We start from the raw sequence: 15,965 nt of genomic DNA, 5'->3' as shown, positions 1-15,965 counted from the left end.
ATATTTTCTACACCTGATGCTATACTACATCGGTAGAAGGAAGCCTTGAATGTGTCAGGGTCTTGGGTTACTCTACAAGTTCCGTTCCATGACACAGTGGCAAGGACCTTGGAAAAATCTACTTTTAATTTAACTAAGACACCCACCCATCACAGCAGCAATAGACTTAACCTCAATCTTGCTTGGGCCAACTTTATTAAGTGCAACTCTAACCTCAGGAGAATTCTTAATTGAGTTTTCAATAATGAAAATAATGATAGTCATAGGTGTAGGAGAGAAGAAACTTCTCATCAATTAATTCATTGATTTAGTGAAATGACCTTTGGAAGTCTTTGTTTACATAAATAAACTATTCTTGCTTTTTTTTTTTTAACCATGTTACAAATTCTCAAAAATCCATGTACCACAAGTCAAAGTTAACAAAAGGAAACAAAGTAACCATATTGTCGCGCGCCCAACATCTCGCCAGCAGGAACGACGCGCAGACACCAGGATCCTTCTGCAGCAAAGCGTTTATTACAACTTGAAGAGGAGCGAGCGAGCCCCAGAATGGCGCTGCTTATAAAACCCTAGCATGGCGCGTCCACGCCTGATTGGTCGCTTACCCATGATCTCATAGGCACGCTCCGGAGTGGGCAAAGACCTGGCGCAAACACACTCTTGCACATGCGTACACAGCTAATTTCCTGAAAGGAAGTGGGGCTGGCGCGGCGGAAGCCAGCGCCATCTTGTAATGGCGAATGCTATCCAGGCTTTCCACGTGGGGCGCAGTGGAAGCCAGTGCCATCTTGTGATGGCGAATGTTATTGCGGCTTTCCACACCATATACTCTATTAACGAACTTCTTATTAGACACCAAGTTTTACAGTGTAGTTTTATAAGGAGACATGGAACACACATATTATAATTAAGAATTAGAGATGATGAAGCCATCATTCTGTTATTGAAAGGAAGTTAGTCCATTTGTACAGTGTAAGTATATAAAGTACTTAGATGTTAAGGATATCCAAGGTGATAATATTGAAATTATTTAGATTTCCCCAAACATTTATTAAACAGGTTCAAATTGAAAAGGTAAAATAAATAGTCTGTCCATAAAATCTTTATATAAAAATAGTCACTGTTTCCCTCGGCTAATTTTACATCACATTATTTCATGGAAGAATTTGTTTGCTGTAAGCTGTATATTTATGATAGCTATTATACTGTGAATAATAACCAATATTCCATAGAAGTAGGCTTAATAGTTCTTATGCATTGTAAATCAAGCAGGGAGACATTTCAATAGCTCCAGAAAATAAAGTCTTAAAAGAAGTAAAACTTGTTTTTCCAACAACATCAACTCTAGAGATAAAGAATAAAATACATTTTAAATTATTTCACAATCGAGGACACTATAGTACAGATAATTTTTTTAGTAATACTATCAATATGTGTTCATGTGTGCATAAACCCATGTTCTTTCTTTATAAATATATCAAGCAAACACAAATATTTTAATATATGAAATTCTGTGTTAAACTTGCATTGTACCTTAAATTAACTTTATAAAACTCTGTTTCTTTGTCCCTTCCCCTCTGTCTCTCTCTCTCTCTCTCTCTCTCTCTCTCTCTCTCTCTCTCTGTCTCTCTCTCTGTCTCTCTTTCTCTCTCTCTTTCTCTCTCTCTTTCTCTCTCTCTCTCTCTCTCTCTCACACACACACACACACACACACATTGAATCTTTATGAATTCAGATTTTCTGTTATTCACATCTGTTCTAGATAGGATTTTATTGATGCAATAAAACATTAAAGCAGCTTGGGGGGAGTAGGATCTATTTGGTTTATGCTTACACATCACTGTTCATCATCAACTGATGTCAGAACAGGTACTCAAACTGGGTGGGATCCTGGAGTCAGGAGCTGATGCAGAGTCCATGGAGGGCTGTTTACTGACTTCTCCCCTATGGTTACTCACCCTGCTTTTTGCAGCCCCTAAGGCCACCATCCCAGGGATGACACCACATATAATAGACTGGGTCCCTCCCCAAGAATTACTAACTAAAAATAATGCCATATAGGTTTGGTTACAGCCCAATCTAATGGAGGCATTTTCTCATCTGAGGCTCCCTCCTCTCCAGTGACACTAGCTTGTGTCACTTGGACACATAAAACTAACCATCATCATACCTTTAAGAAAAAATAAATTACTGAGATTTGGAAAGTAAATATTTTCATTATATAAGTTTTATATTTAAATTTACCTGTACCAAGAGAATGTGGAATTGGATTTTTCTATTCTCTCTTTTCTCACATGCTCTTTTCTATCTGCTCTGGACCTTTTTGGAAGAATACCTTTTTGCTACTTCTTTTAACATCTTTAAAAATTAAATGACTCTAGTCTGGTGTGTGGGAAATGCATTCTGTTAGATCTTACCCTTGTGGTATAGGCTGCCTCAGGATCATCTTCCAGCACCCTGGAAAGTCCAAAGTCAGACACTTTGCACACAAGGTTACTGTTGATTAAGATGTTTCTAGCAGCAAGGTCTCTGTGCACGTAGCCCATGTCAGAAAGGTACTTCATTCCTGCAGCGATGCCTCTCAGCATGCCAACAAGCTGAATCACAGTGAACTGGCCATCGTTTTTCTGCAAAGACAGTGTAGCGTTAGGCTAGCAGTACAATTCACAGGAGGAAAATTTGGAAAAAGCCTTCTTTCCATCTTTAAACTGACGTTAACACATTTCAAAATGCAAATGTGATTTCTACTCAAAAAGAATAGAAAACATTAGAAACCACAAACTTAACTGATTATGTTGCTTTGGTCAAATGAAGAAAAGACTTTGAAAATCCTTCAAAACCTCATTCAGTGCACACACACACACACACACACACACACACATATACGCGTACAAGCACATGCACACACAGCACACAGGCACACGTGCGCACACACACGCACACACTGCAAATTGAGGCATTTCAGAAAGAGGGTTTCAGTGGAAGAAAAAAGGGAGAAGATAGTGTAATATAATATGTAAAGGACTCAAATTCATTATATGAAACCATTACATATTAAAAGTAAACAAATAAATGTGTAGTTATGCTCTGAACATAGCCATAGACCAAAATCTACAGAAATTATACAGTTATTCAAATATGTTAAGGATATAATTGCCTTTATCAAAATATATATTAAAGGTAAAGACACTAGTATTAAACTTCCTATAAGGAGTATTATGCTAATACTGTACTTTGCCTAAGGATTTGTATGCAATGGCAAAATAGCTTCAAAACAAAGAAAAGCAAATTAAACTAGCATAACATGTTATTTGGCAGTCCTGGTTTCATAGCTAATACTCAGATGGTGATGATGGGTTGTTCATGAAACAATTGTTTTGGTCATGCTATCGTTGAAAATAATTTTCTATGTAATCTTAGTTATTAATTACTATAAACTATAAATGTTTATAAAAGCAAAAAAAGAAGACACATAAAAAATGATACATTGTTACATATTCTATTCAAGAGGTAAACATTTTGAGCTTTGACTTGGTAATATCGCTAAGGACATGTGAGTCTACAACACCAAGAATTCCTTGAACACCGAAACAGTGTGAACTTTTGCTTTGTTCGGTTGAAGTTACCAGTGATTTTTTTCAAATAACCATTAATGAATTCATTAGTTTATTTATAGGCTTTGTTTACTTTGCTTTTATACTCATGCATTCCTTACACAATGCCTTACTTGTAATGTATTCCTGGCTGGTCTATAAATTTTTATGTAGACCAGCCAGGCTGACCTCGAACTCACGGAGATCCATTTGCATCTACTTCTAGTGCTGCCTTTCAAGGTTTATCCCAAACGCACTCAGTTACTCTTACTTTACATTTTGTGTTCTTATTGTTCTTGGGGTGGAGTGCTACTAATTATCTTAAAGGCAGATTTTTTTCTCTAAAAGTGAAGAGTAATAAGTTCATATTTAAATTTTGCAAAATAGAGTGTAAAGAAGAAATCACGGGCCATCCACAGTTGCATTGTGTTATTCCCTAATTATTTTGCCCTTAATTATTTCTCCTTTTTTCTATAGGCTCCTTTACTGCGCATGTGCCAGCCTGTCTTCTTTTGTCTGCGTCCTCTGCTTCATAGCTCTAATGATACGGCATGTATAACTTTGTATGGTACATAGTATCTCACCTTATAGGTCATTAAAAGCAAAGGGTGGCCTTTAAAGAGTTCCAGGTCATTGTCCTTTATACACTGTAGTTCATTTATTGTCTGACATCAGAGAAATCACCTCGTGTTTCCAACCCAGTGCCAACTTTGGGTAACACTGAGTATACTTGGTGGTAAATTTTTAAAAAGTTATCTAGATAGACTTGTTTGTGTAAAGGCGAAATGGCCTGAGGAAATACAGGGCTTTCTGTAGGGTAGATGAGAGCAGGGATAATTACTAACAACTGGATGGGAAAATATCAACCCTTTTGGGAAGTCTATTGTTTCTGTCAAAGACATTCGATGCAACAAAGTTAAGTGAACTCATACAGCTTAACTAATAGCTTGAATCACATTGAATCAACTGAGGATGCAACCCTAAGAGACCGGAAAATGTGCAAGTGAAGAGATGTAAACTGGCAGTAGGGTGGTGCTTTGATGTAGCTTGGGGAGTAAAATAGAAACTTGAAATAATAATGAAACACGACAATAATTCCTCACAGACTCTTACAAAGTTGTCGTCAATTTTGTAACAGTCTTTTCCCTCAATAAGAAGCAACACCTACAGCACTGACCTTACAAACTCCCAGACCACAGGTTACTCAGATATGAAACTGTTACATCATTTTAAACAGCTATTTCCAAAAAAGTGACTTGATATCAATATTTAAAGCCATGAGGTACACATATAACTGTTTTATTCCCGAAACCCAGACACATGATTATATTAGCCATAATCTAGGTTGACCACTTTTCTCCTGATCCTTTGAGGCATCATAATCCTTTACAGACTCCAGTTTGATATCGGCAGTAATGATCTGCATGGGCATCTCACAGAGTCCATTACCATGCAGTTTAAAGAAGAGTGCAACTACATCAAGGTACATAACGAAGACTGGGAGGAAAGAACGGGAGAGACGGAAGATGAGAAGGAATGCTGTGCCATGCTGTCCTTTGCACAGGACTTGGTTGCAGCGTTAATTAACTCACTGCAGCAGTTGTCATATGCTCAAAATCTGAACAATATGGCATTATTCAATATTCAATCAAGTATGAGAGAGGATAGCAACAAAGACTCTTCCACCCTTGAGGCTATTATCTGGAAAACAGCATCTTCTGCCTCAATTTTGTAGCCACTTGCAAGTTGTGCTTGCTCCAGCAAGTGACTGGACTTTTCTGGTTATTTAAGCTATACTAATAACATGTAGTTCTCTGTCTGTCTGTCTGTCTGTCTGTCTGTCTCTCTCTCTCATGCACACTCACACACACATATGCACACTAGCACATGCATGCAAAAATACACACAGATGTACACACAGGACACACACACACAAAAACACCAACATATACACACTAACACATGAATGCACAAACATATATAGACATACACAGAGGACACACACAAACACATACATGCACACACATAAACACTCACATATACAAACTAACACATGCAAAAACACACACAGATGTACACACAGGACACACACTCACACATATATGCACACACACAAACACATATACAAACTAACACATGCAAAACACACACAGATGTACACACAGGACACACACACACACAAACACACAAACACCCACATATACACACTGACACATGCATGCACAAACACACATAGACATATACAGAGGACACACACACACACAAACACCCACATATACACACTAGCACCTGCAAAAGTACACACAGATGTACACACAGGACATACACACACACACACACACACACACAGGACAATCTATTAGAATGAGAACTTGCTAATAAGAAAAGGATCACTGGGAGTGAAATATGGTTATGAGAAAGTATGGGAATGAATAGGATGAAAACCATCATATACATTTATGAAACTGTCAGAGAATAAATAAAAATATTTCAAAATGTTGATTATTTGTATGACTTTTATTTGCTGTTTCCATTTTCCTGTTTCTGTCCATTTTTTCCCTTCCATTTCCTTTTTTACCTCCTTTCCTTTATTCTTTTTTCTATTCATCCCTACTTTCATTTTGTTAAATGCAATCATATACTTAAATAAAATTACAAGAGCATATAATTAGATTTGTGTAAGTTTTCTGAAAAAAAAATCTTACCATACAAATACCAGTTAATTGTGTCATACAATGTTGTGGCCTAATTTATTTAGAATATATTCAAAATGTTACCATTAAAATTGCTTAATTTTAATTTCCATTCATGAACAAAACACATACAGCAATGGGTCGCTATAAAGGCCAAACCTTACCTTTAAAAATGTGTCTAAGGAGCCATTCTCCATGTACTCTGTCACTATCATCACAGGTTTACCTGGAAAGAAGCACAGCAGTGCCAAGTGTGGTGAGAGAGGGTTACATTCTTGATTACATATTTCTATATTATTTTTCCATAAAATATGTTTTGGTCATGTTTTTCCCACACCCCAGATCCTACCGCTACAAAGGTTCTTTCTCTCTCTTTCAGAAAACAACACTAACACCAAAACAATATCAACAATAGAATGTCACAGAACTACAATCTACGAGATATAAACCTGATATTTTAGCAGTCTCTATATGTTTATGTATATGGCTGTGGTTGTACACATGTAACCACATACATTCATTTGACCACTGATGTTATACTTAACTGCATACACCCCCCCCACACACACAGATACACAAACAAACATACAAACTTGTGTGTATGCATGTGGGGGTGGGTGGGTAAACCTGTGTGTGAGTGCACTTGTATGTGAGAGTACATGGATTCATTTGTGTTGTCACAAATAAAGAAGAATATCTATGTAACACAGCTATAACTTTCTTATTCAACTAAGGCAAGGATGTTCTAGTATGGTTTCTGTTGCTGTGAAAGAAGCATGATCAGAAACAACTTGGGAAAGAGTTCATTTGGCTTTATACATCCTGATCATAGTTCAGTGCAGAGAGAATTCATGTCAAGAAATAAGTCATGATGAGAGGCAGGAACTATTGAAGAAAGGTGTTTTGCTTGCTCCCAGGCTGAATTTCAGCTACCTTATGTAGACAACTGCAGAGGACTGACACCATTTACAGTTTGCTCTCTCACAAATATAAATATACAGATATGCCTATACACCAAACCTGATTGTGACATTTTCTCAGTCAAAATTTCTTCCCCTCAAGTAACTAGTCTTTGTGTCAGGTTGAGAAAAAAACTACCAGTGCAAGAGTATTTAAGTTAACCCATAGCTTTATGTGAATAGGCTAGACTGAATGATTAGGGAACTCCTAGGATCTGCATATTTCTACTCCACAACACTGGGTTTACAAGCAAGCCACTGAAGTCATTTTTACATGGAAGCTGGAATCTTGAACTCAGGTACTTATTATTGTATACCATATGCTTGTACTCACAGTCCCATCTCCTCAGCCCCGAGACATGATTTTTGGATGTGATGATGCTTTACTCTATGAGAGTATTGAATCATGGAGCAGTATGAAGGGATAGAATTACATTTAAGAAAAGTACGTACATTTGCCAAAATCAATACTGACTCATGCGTGACAAGTTAAAGTGTTAATTTCAATTCAATTGAAATAATTATACAAAGATAGCATGAATAACCACCAAAGTACCTAGAACCCGCTTTTCTTCTGAACAATCCTAAGAACAATCTTGTCTAACTGTCCTATTTGTGATCCGTTCAATATAAACTCAGCAAATGTATTTTTCTAACCTTTACAAATCTTTTTTAAAAGACATTTCTTCCTTTTCTCCACTATGCATATCATGTTTATCAAGACACTTTTCTCAATAGCCTGTTCTAATTCTCTCAGGTATGCAAAGGTCGCTTTAGAAACGATCATTTCCGATGGGTAGATTCACCTCTTCTACACCTGGTTTACCAAAGTAGACAGGGGTTTCTCCACGCTGACTCTGAGAAGACAAGCCACTGGGCTGTTAGACTTTGGTGAGTAGATGTTTAATTTCAGGTTTCGAAGTAGACCAGAATAAAGAATTTCCAGAAGAAAAACTACTTTGGGTTTGTCAGTCAGAGCATTTCAGAGAATCATGGAGATCGACTCTAAGTGTGGGCTGTTCCCAACAGAACAGACAGAAATGAGAAAAAAAATCTTTCTGAAAAAGTCTTAGACAGACATGCATGCACACCACTTAGAGATCAGAACTCCAGGTCTCATACTTCCAGCCCCTTCTCCCCAATAAATGTTCAGGCACGTGGAGCAGGCACTCTGTCTTTTTTCTGAGACCTCTGTTTCAAAGGTCATTGTGCTAGCAACTAGCAAGGACTTTCAGCCTAAACGTAATATGTCAGGGACCTCCTTAGAAGCCTGAATCTCATGAGTTAATTTTGTTTAAGTATGCTGCCGATTTTATTTGACAATCTGGAGAAACCTGATTAATATACTCATAGCCAAATGAGCTTGGACAAGTCCGTCTTATTCTGTCTGCTTTTCAGCTGTTACAATGATGTTAATCATGGAGTCTATCTCATGAATCGTAAGTTGCTATCATGTGTCTCTTCATCCAAGCAGTTAGTGTTTGCTGTATGATATAGCTGGTATTATTTTTGTAAATTTGATAAACTTCTTATCTCTGAGATAGTATTCTTGTTAGATGCAGGTGGCTTCCCATAACATGCCCACAGGATTCTGTGGGGTTTTATCTTTTACATAATTTGCCTATATTAAAGTGAGAATAAGAAAAAACCAAGTCCTTGGTTTATGATGAGAAAATAACTAAAACATTGCCATCACATTTAAAATTCCATAATAATCTCAATTTTTAAATACATGACATTTTACTTTTCAAAGAAAACACTTTTGTAAAATCAAGCATTAATTTAAACTATCTTGAGTTTGGAAAAAATCTCTCTGACAACAAAATTACTAACCTTTACATCCATTATTTATATTTTATATTTCATACATCTTATTAATCGAGGTGAGTTTCCAAAACTATGAACAAGTGCTGTTAATAATATTTTCAAGAGGAGTCTTTTACTTAGGAATTGATGAGTTCAGGACAGAGTTTCCATACTTAAACACTGCAAACTCTTCAAAAGTGCAAAGTTAGCTATAGAAAATCTGACAAAATAATATAGAAAAACAGAATTACTCAATTTCAATCATTTAAAATGTGCTGTTTTGGATCACAAGTTGGACAGTTTAATTTCTCACTCAGATGATTATGTTCTTATGAAGTACATTAAAGACAATTTTCCTTTAATGGAGTGTTCTGGTATATTGTAAAGGCAAGAACACTTTTCTCATCCTCTCTAAAGCCTAACATTTTCTTTCCTTAAAACTGCATGTTATATATTTATAGAAGGTATAATTAGAGGGGAATAACATTCAAGAGGGGCTTCGCAATATGCCCAGGTAGACTGTAAAAAAGAATTCACATTGAAAAATTGACAAAACCTTGTTTTCTATAATTACATCATGAAACATGGGGAGGAAAGAAAGAAAGGACTACTGTCTTATGATTAGACTTTCAAGTAATAATGGTCAGGAATCATGAAACAAAAAATTTGATGCTGGTTATGATATGGGGAAAGACAAAAATTTATCGACTGCTGGTAGGAATATAAACTGATAAAGAGACTATGAAAATCAGGAAGGTGTTTCTTCAAGAAACTAGTAACTGAACAACTAAATGATCGAGTTCTACTGTTCTCTTTAAGGGACCCCTAGTCATAAAGAAACAGCTTCACATATGTTTATTACTGTTCCATTCAAAATAGCTGGGGAAGAGAGACAGTCTATACATTTCTCTCTCAAGAGATTGGTGGCTAAATAACATGTGGCATCAACAGTGAAATTTATTGTAATAAAATGAAATGTGACATTTGCAGAAAAATGGGTGGAAATGGAAATAATTATTAAAAGAAACAATAAAAACAATGTGGAAACAATGAAAAGAAACACCAGAGGCAGAAATAGAAAGCTGTATGATTTCCTCATATATGGAACTTAGACATAGACTCATAATAAATAGTGGGTGGTATCCTGTGGGGTGTGTGTGTGTGTATGTGTGTGTATGTGTGTGTGTGCATGACTGCGTGCATGTGTGTGTGTTTGTGTGTGCACGTGTGTGTGTGCATGTATGCATGCATGTGTGTATGTGTGTGTATGACTGCATGCATGTATGCATGTATGTATGTGTGTGTTTGTGTGCATGACTGCATGCATGTGTGTGTGTGTGTGTGTGTGTGTGTGTGTGTGTGTATGTGTGTGTGAATGTAGACATAATGCAAATGGAAGAAATGGGTCCATGAAGAAGGATGATTAGAAAGGGTGCTGTGAGAAGTGAAGAGGTGATTGGTTGATCATAAGTGAGAGAGCATGTATGTGAAAAAAAGGCAATGGAATATCTGTGATATGATGACAGAAAAAGGGCAACTGGTGAGAGGGGAGTCAGCAAGGGGAGAACAGCTAGTGAGAGACTCCAGTAAGCATAAAAATAAACATTTTCAATGGTTATGTCGGCATAACATGAAGAGAAGATAATAAATGTTTGTAGCTTATTCTCATAGACCAGAACTACTTCCAATTTGAAATTGATTTAATGATAGTGATGGTTCTTTTTATTATTTTTTATTTTTACACATTCAAGATTTTATTCCCCTCCTGGCCCACCTTCCAACTGTTCCACATCCCATACCTCCTTCCTGCCCCTGTCTCCACTAGGGTGTCCCCACACCACCCACCCTGCCAGACGCCTAAACTCCCTGATGGTTCTTCTTTAAAAAAGAGTCTGGCAGATATTAAAATGAGAAAAACCATGTTTAGTGCTCTCTGGGTCTTAATCTGACACCTCTGAGTCCATTTTGGACTTTTATTTTTATAAATCATCTTTCTTTCTAGAATTGAAAATTCCTATGCTCCTCCAGGTCTGATTGACAAACTGCTTAGGCACAAACATCAATGCTGTTTCAGAGTCTATTCCAGTGAAGTGGCTTGTTATGTAATGTTTGTCTCTTATATTTATCTGCTTTTTGAAATCAATGCGTACCGGCGGGGGTGGGGGGAGTTGAATTTTGGAAATATGTGGGAACATAGTCTAACATTAGCTCATTATCACACATCATATCAGTGTGTCTATAAAATGCATCTGAAGTAGAATTAAAGGAGTATGCACTTGTTGAAGGTAATCGCTGATGAAACGAGGAGTCCCAATTTTCTGGAATCAACCCAAGTTTCCAGAAATCTACCTCAGTTAGCTATTTCCCTTAAATCCACCTAATCCATCCTTTCCCTTATAGAAGTTACCCAGGAGGTTGTGCTGTTACAAACAGTTACAAGAATGAATTCCTGTAGGCTTGTGTGGATCACAGACCGTTTTAGTTCATAATCCTGAACAGACATCACAATGATGAAAGAAAAACACTGTTCTGTATCTGTTCCTACCTTATTTATCCCATAACCTTATATTTGTAGTACTTTGAGCTGTATCTTCTTAAAGCAATGTCAATTTCTTCTCTCTTTGTAATTTATTTTTCTGCCCACCTTTGTCTATTTTGGACTTACTGGTAATGGTTACAAATCAGGGGTAAATAACGAACATAATCATCCTTTAGCATCCGTCAAGAATTGGTCCAAGGTTCCCATATAACCAAGTCTGCACTTCCTTAATTCCCTTACATAGAATTTACATGGTTTGTACTAATAGCCCATGAACATCCTGAATTAAATGTTTTCTAGGACACTTACCATACATAGTATATTGTAAGTGCTACCGGAATAGTTTCATTTTTAAAGGATCGATTGTAAGAGAAATGCCTGAGCTTGTTTAAGAGAGAAGCACCTCCTCCCCCCCCCCACCTCTGCCAAGCAATTTCTATCTGCAGCAGGTTGAAACCTTGGATATGAAACCTGCAGGAAGCCAATCTTGTTTACAACTGTTGAGTCAAGGTCTAGAAAGCAGAAATGAGACAGATGCCTTACAAAAAGAATGTATAATATTTGGGCTAAATTTGTATCTTAAATTTCACCTCCAGTTCCTCAAATGTAGAAGACGGAGATTGTACTGTAAAAAGATCTGTATAATCAGAAAGGCGACTAACAATCAAGAATACGAATTTAGAAAAAAGAAACTGATTCTTTTCTGATGAGACACGTGGCTTGTCTAAGTGATTTTTTTCAACTACTATTATCTAATTTTAAAAGTCAGATTAATTAGGTATGATAGTGTAGGTTGAAATGTCAAAAACAAAAATGTAATTTGCAAAGTATGAGAGAGAGAGACACAAAGTGAATTTCTAATTTCAATGATGATGGGAAAGCAATTAAAATGGATGTTTGCAAACAAGTACAAGATTCTTTTGTTGATAAGGATAAGGCTCTTCAGGTTCCATTCGATTATTTTTTTTATGGTTGAGTCATTTTAATGCTAATTACATTTATTTTGGCTTATGTTTTGTCTCAGTTGCTGCTATCCAGCAAAAAATGACATGATAATAATTACCATGGCTTACTCTAACCGTTGTAAATTCAATAAAAGTGTATAAATCATTTTTCATTATCCAGCTAGAAGAAGAGAAATGGTGTAGATCTGCCAATAATTTTGAAAGCATATTATCAAAAAATCCATATAAGAAGAACTCATAAAGCATATCAAGACAGGACTTTAATCACGGAGGATACTATGTATTGCTTTGTGTTATTTCCTGAGGACACACCCCAGGCAATCTATGCAAAAGAAGCATGATATTAGTGGAATTTGCTTTTATTATTGATGCTCATAAGCTAGGTACTATTATTAATTTATTAAATGCTTAGCTTCACAAGGAACTATGTTATTAATTGTTGCTAAACTTCTGTAATCATGATATGACAATCAGTTTTTCTGAGACTAAGTAAGGTTCAGAAAGATTATTGTTACAGTTGACCAGAGAAAGCATTTTAGAAAGTTGAACTAGAGATATAAGGAATGTTCGATTTCTTTTCAAACTGGGATTTTATTTCTAAAATACAGATTTCTAGGCCAAATTTTATGTTATACTCTAACATATGTTCAATTTTTTTTGTGCGCTAATAATGACTTGCTAATCATGACTATATCAAACTATGTAAACATTGACTCCCAATCTGGAGGAATTCAACTTCTCTCATTGTTCTCCTTATGTTTCTTTCAATGTCTCTTTTCATGTTTGTCTCTGTGTCTGTCCCTGTCCTTGGGTATCTGTCTGTCTATCTGTATGTCCCTCCCTTTGTCCCCAACACACAACACACACACACACACACACACACACACACACACACACACACACACACACACGCACGCACGCCAGACAATCTACTATGATGTGAGTGTACATTTCCTTTATAAGTATTATCTAAGGCTCTTTAGACTGAGAAGAATACATGTAAGAATGGAAATATAGTTTGTTTTTATGAAGGGCTAGGAGAAGAAAGAAGTAGGATTTGCTACTCAGTAAATGGACATATTTATTTGTGCAGGGATTATTTGTGGACATTCAAGACATCCTTTGCACAACATTTTGTTATTGCTTGTTTTATTTTGTTTTCTTTATTTTGAGTATAGGGTTAGGTCTCATTTTGTACTTTAGCTCTACGAGAACTTGCTGTCTAGCATGCTAGCCTCAGATTTATGAGTTACTTGATTCAGTTTTATGAATCTAGAACTCCAGATGACAGAAAACATACTTGGATTCTGTGGAGTGTGTGTGTGTGTGTGTGTGTGTGTGTGTGTGTGCTAAAATCTACTATCCATCTTTACGAAAGGTAGAATACTACCTTCCCCATTGTGCAATCCTGCAACCCATATGCCAAAAATTATTTAAAGAAATGTCTGTGAAATCTTGGTGCAGCTCTTGCTTCTCACAGTGTGGACCATGATAAGTAGCAGAGGCACAGCCTGTAATCTTGTTAGAAATCTAAAATATGTGTCCCTAGTGAAGTCGATTGAAATAGATCCTGCAGTTGGACAATAACCCAAGAGGCAAGTTCAGGTCTGAGAAGCATTAAACAAGGCTATATCACAAATCTGTAGTTAAATCTGGATTTACGTTACTTGTGTTTATACTATCTGATTTTATGGAGCCATTAGTTCATCAATAAACACTGACACCACTTCAGGCTATTAGGGAGTCTTTCATTTAGAGGCATCATAATTCAATAGAAAACAAATGTCACAGGGATTATTTTAGAAACACTTTCTAAGTGGCAAAGGACTGAATACGCGCTTCTGCCTGTGGCCATATATCTGCAATTTCCTTTTATTTTTCCACATTTGGGTTATATTCCATTGTGTGTACTGACGCTTAAAAGTTTGAAAATGACTCTATTTTAACCTTAAGAAAACAAAGGGTAAGAGGTAGAGCCCCTTAAGTATTAATGATCACTACCAACCGAAAGGCAAGGTAGTTTTCCCGTGATTTAAAAAGATAATCTTTATTGAGAAAAAAGCAAACAGAGCAACAACAAAATAGGCAAACAAACTGACGAGAACAGAATAACTAGTTAGAAAGAGTGGTGCACATTTTAATTCTGTGAGGTGATTTCTTGCTGTCTGACTATGAAAAAAATCAGCCGTAAAGTTCTGTAATTTTAATTAGAGCAAATATTAAATAAACAAGCCCCATTATGCTTCATCTGAGATGAAATGACAATATTTTTAAAGATAAAATTCAAAACTTTCTATCGAAGAAAATTGTTTATATTAACAAATATTCTCCAAAAATGGTCATTCTCAAGCTACAACTAATTGGTCTTGATGTTTCAGAAGTTAGATATTGATAAATTATGAAATAAGTTTAGTTCTAATAATATAATAATAATTTTTAAAGAAGATACCGAATCTAAAACCTCAAATCTAATAATATTGTTTATTATTGAAATTGTTGTGATTAACATCAGTCCTTTCTAACAATGATTTGTCATTCACCTATTATCTATTGTGACAAATTAATTTTTTTCCTAAATGCCTGGAATTTACTTTCCTTTAGAAAGAGTATCTACTGTTATTATGTAAAATGTTATTCTGCAGGTACTTCTTCAATGACCAAAGCTATCCTAAAAAAGAAAAAAACATACCAAATCAAAGATATGGTGTGGCAGTCTGGCCAGTGATTCCACAGAACCTGCCTGCCTCCTCTTACCCAGTGCTTGGATAACTGCTACAGACCACAGGCTAGCGTATGTAAGTGGGTCCTGGAAACTGAATTAATTCTCAGGCTGTGTGGCAAGGCAGGTAAGTCTTACTAACTTACCTATCTCCAGGACACAGAATGAAAACAATGTGATATGCATTATTTTAATTAGTTGTATATTTTAACATAAATTGAATGTATTCATTCTTTCATATACAGGAGAGTGGTATGATTTGATAAGTAATATATTTTCTTTTGTAGGCAAAACAGAATATACAGTGTGTATATCTTTGCACTATAAGAATCTAAACTAGAGCATGTTTTCAGTTTTGAGCCTTTCGTGCCCAAGCAAAGATCTTCTTCTGAGGATCAAACTTAAGCATCAGTGGATGGCTCCATTTCCTGGCTTTTGTCTGTAACTTTCAATAGCCCAGCTCTTCACTCTTTGAGTATAAAAACAATTATGCCCATTTAAAAATCACATGGTTTTTACTCTCATCAGTCCCTAAGCACATACCTGATGTGTAGTTTAACTCCCAACTTTATGATATGTAGTACATAGGGTCAAAGGAGTTTAAGGACTTTCAAGACAAATTTTATCCATTATACATTTTAATAGTTTATCCTTCGTGTGTGTTCTTAAAAGTACTCTGTGTGTTTAGCCC

General features: G+C 36.1%; 1 protein-coding gene across 12 annotated transcripts in view; it reads right to left on the bottom strand.

Annotated features, from left to right (window-relative positions):
• The window catches only part of Epha5 (EPH receptor A5), a 361,774-nt gene that overhangs the window by 24,561 nt on the left and 321,248 nt on the right, over positions 1–15,965 (bottom strand). For all 12 annotated transcript variants that reach the window (XM_087584395.1, XM_087584396.1, XM_087584397.1 and 9 more), the window contains 2 exon segments: positions 6,451–6,512; positions 2,418–2,627 (listed from right to left, as the gene is read on the bottom strand). In XM_087584395.1, the coding sequence (XP_087440521.1) occupies positions 2,418–2,627; positions 6,451–6,512 (272 nt within the window).

This window comes from Rattus norvegicus, chromosome 14 (assembly GCF_021556685.1).
Source record: "Rattus norvegicus strain SHRSP/BbbUtx chromosome 14, alternate assembly SHRSP_T2T, whole genome shotgun sequence".
Taxonomy (NCBI): Eukaryota; Metazoa; Chordata; class Mammalia; order Rodentia; family Muridae; genus Rattus; species Rattus norvegicus.
This window is presented reverse-complemented; position numbering and strand designations above follow the sequence as displayed.